The following is a 2,171-nucleotide window of genomic DNA, read 5'->3' as shown; positions in this document are numbered from 1 at the left end:
TTCCTTTTGTTGGATTTTCTTTGGCCATGTTTCTGTTTTACTCTGGAGTCCCCATCTTGCTGAAGGTATCCTATTAATTCTTGAGCCTAATCCACATTGATTTAATGTTTTTAAAATTATTATTATGACTAAATTGTGCTTTATATTGGTGTTCGGCATTGTGTTCGGCATTTTAGTCTCAAAGAGTCTCCAATAGAAATTCTTTTTGAACATGTCATAGATGAAGTTGTATCTGTCACATGAAGTAGAAACTGTCTTAAAACCCATAATTGATGTTGAATCTTAAAATGCAAAAAGGCGTCATGATAGTGGAGATTTTTTTGATTCTCGGATAACTACTTTTATAGACATGTGTTAACAACCTTTGTTTAGCATATCTCATTCTTGGAAGTAATCTGCTTCCTTTCTCTACCACTTGCCATAAATTTTTCCTGCAAAAATGGCAGATGATGGTATAGGAGAATATCATAAAGTAGAAGAAATAATTTGCGATTCACCTTTTATATTTATACATACAAATAAACCCTTACTCCCAAGCATTTGTGAGAGTCATTATAAAAAAAGAAGAGGTTAAATTGCATTGGAGTATCTATGTTGGGATAAAAGGCTAAGTAACAAAAAGTTCTTAATTTCTGTATATAGAGAAGTCATTGGTATTCAGGATGCTTCATTTTTTACTCACTTTTACGAGATATTAAATTTCTGGCTCGGTGGATGAATCCCTTTTTTCTTCCAACTTCTCATGCAGATCAGTGGAGCTACGATGCTAAATCTATCTTTGCTCACCTCAGATATGTGGGCGGTTTTGATACGAATGTTTGCATACAAGGAAAAGGTCCGGAAAAACAACAAATGCAAATGAAAATAATATTTAAGTTAATTTTTTTTCCTTTTCTGTTTATGTTCCGAGTATGAAATATTTCAATATTCTCCAGGTGGATTGGATGTACTATGTAGCCTTTGCTGCTGTTGCTGTTGGGCTCGTCGTTTATTCGTGGTATGCAAATTTTTAGTTTTTTTATGTTCCCTGCACATTTCTTTAATTATTAGATAGCTGAAGTTAAAAGCATAGAAGTATTTTCACTTTGACTGGAGGCTTCACTCTTGGTGTAGGTCGTGTGCTTTTAAGCTCTAAGAAACAGCCCAAGAGTTGTACTCTGTCCATGTCGGATTTTATGTAGACTGTAATGGAGTTTGTAGATTCATCCACGAATTACTCTAGTAATATCAGTTAATCATTTTAATCAAGTTGGGGGTATATTGTGTAGTTGTCAGCCCGTTGTATAGATTCTTGCTTACACAGGCTCGTGGTCCCAGGGTATGACGCTAAGAACTGTGGGATTGCTTTAATAAAGCTTTTGCATCAATGAAATTTTTTTACTAATGTAGCATTTACGAATAAAATTAAAAATTTTGACTTGGTGCTAAACTGCAACAATTTCCATTGCCCTCATTGTGTTGGGAACTTCATAAATTTCCGAAAGAAGCATCTTCTGGATGCCAAACTCATGGTGATGCTATAGACTTCTCCGAGTCTTTTGTAACTTTGTTAATACATCAATATGTTAATGATTTCATTGTTTCATGAAATAATCAAATGCAGGGGTGATAAAACAGATCAAAACAGCGCAGAGGTTGCCGACGAGGAGGTTGAGCATAGCAAACGTTTTGATGAGGAAGCCGGTTTTCGTCACCAAGATCACATAGACATAGTGGGAACCTCGAAGTCTGGAGGTTCTAGTAAACATGGCGCTGCTTCTTCAAGTGGCACCGTGTAAAAGGAAACAGAATCGAAGAGATTTTGACAATGTTAAAAAGAATTGGAAAGAGCAAGATTCTTGTGTCCGCTCCTCCCAGATCCGGAAACATCATCCATCAATCGAGCTTCGAGGACGTTATGATTGGAAATTCGTTAATAATCATTTTGGATTTGATTTAAATAGGATCTACGATTGCAGACTGAACATCATCCATCAATCGAGCTTCGAGGACGTTATGATTGTATCCATCCAAATTATCCCCGTTAATTAAAGTCGTCGCATTATACAGTCGGCAATCGTAGAATACTCGAAAGAACAAAAGGACGTTGACTCTTGGCATTGTTATCGGAAAGTTACGTGAACTGTCAATATAGTTATGATCTGTCATATCGCCTTAGGAGAAATCTCGAT

The 2,171-nt window shown here is 36.1% G+C and overlaps 1 protein-coding gene across 1 annotated transcript; it reads left to right on the top strand.

The window, feature by feature from the left end:
* The first annotated feature begins 6 nt into the window (after nt 1–6).
* On the top strand, nt 7–1,940 carry LOC140966751 (uncharacterized solute carrier family 35 member C320.08-like). The gene is made up of 4 exons (XM_073427005.1): nt 7–65; nt 749–835; nt 936–997; nt 1,604–1,940. Exons 1-4 carry the CDS (start codon nt 27–29, stop codon nt 1,776–1,778), a joined length of 363 nt encoding a protein of 120 aa, XP_073283106.1. The 5' UTR covers nt 7–26; the 3' UTR covers nt 1,779–1,940.
* The last annotated feature ends 231 nt before the right edge of the window (nt 1,941–2,171 follow it).

The sequence above is a fragment of the Primulina huaijiensis genome, unplaced genomic scaffold (genome assembly GCF_012295235.1).
Source record: "Primulina huaijiensis isolate GDHJ02 unplaced genomic scaffold, ASM1229523v2 scaffold207866, whole genome shotgun sequence".
Taxonomy (NCBI): Eukaryota; Viridiplantae; Streptophyta; class Magnoliopsida; order Lamiales; family Gesneriaceae; genus Primulina; species Primulina huaijiensis.
The sequence above is the reverse complement of the archived record's forward strand: the minus strand, read 5'-3'. Positions and strand labels throughout refer to the sequence as shown.

Excerpts from the sequence above, each read along its gene's own strand:
- LOC140966751 (XM_073427005.1), top strand. The coding sequence starts at position 27 with ATGTTTCTGTTTTACTCTGGAGTCCCCATCTTGCTGAAG. Across the intron at positions 66-748 it reads GAGTCCCCATCTTGCTGAAG|ATCAGTGGAGCTACGATGCT; the intron begins GTATCCTATTAA and ends CTTCTCATGCAG. Across the intron at positions 836-935 it reads TGTTTGCATACAAGGAAAAG|GTGGATTGGATGTACTATGT; the intron begins GTCCGGAAAAAC and ends AATATTCTCCAG.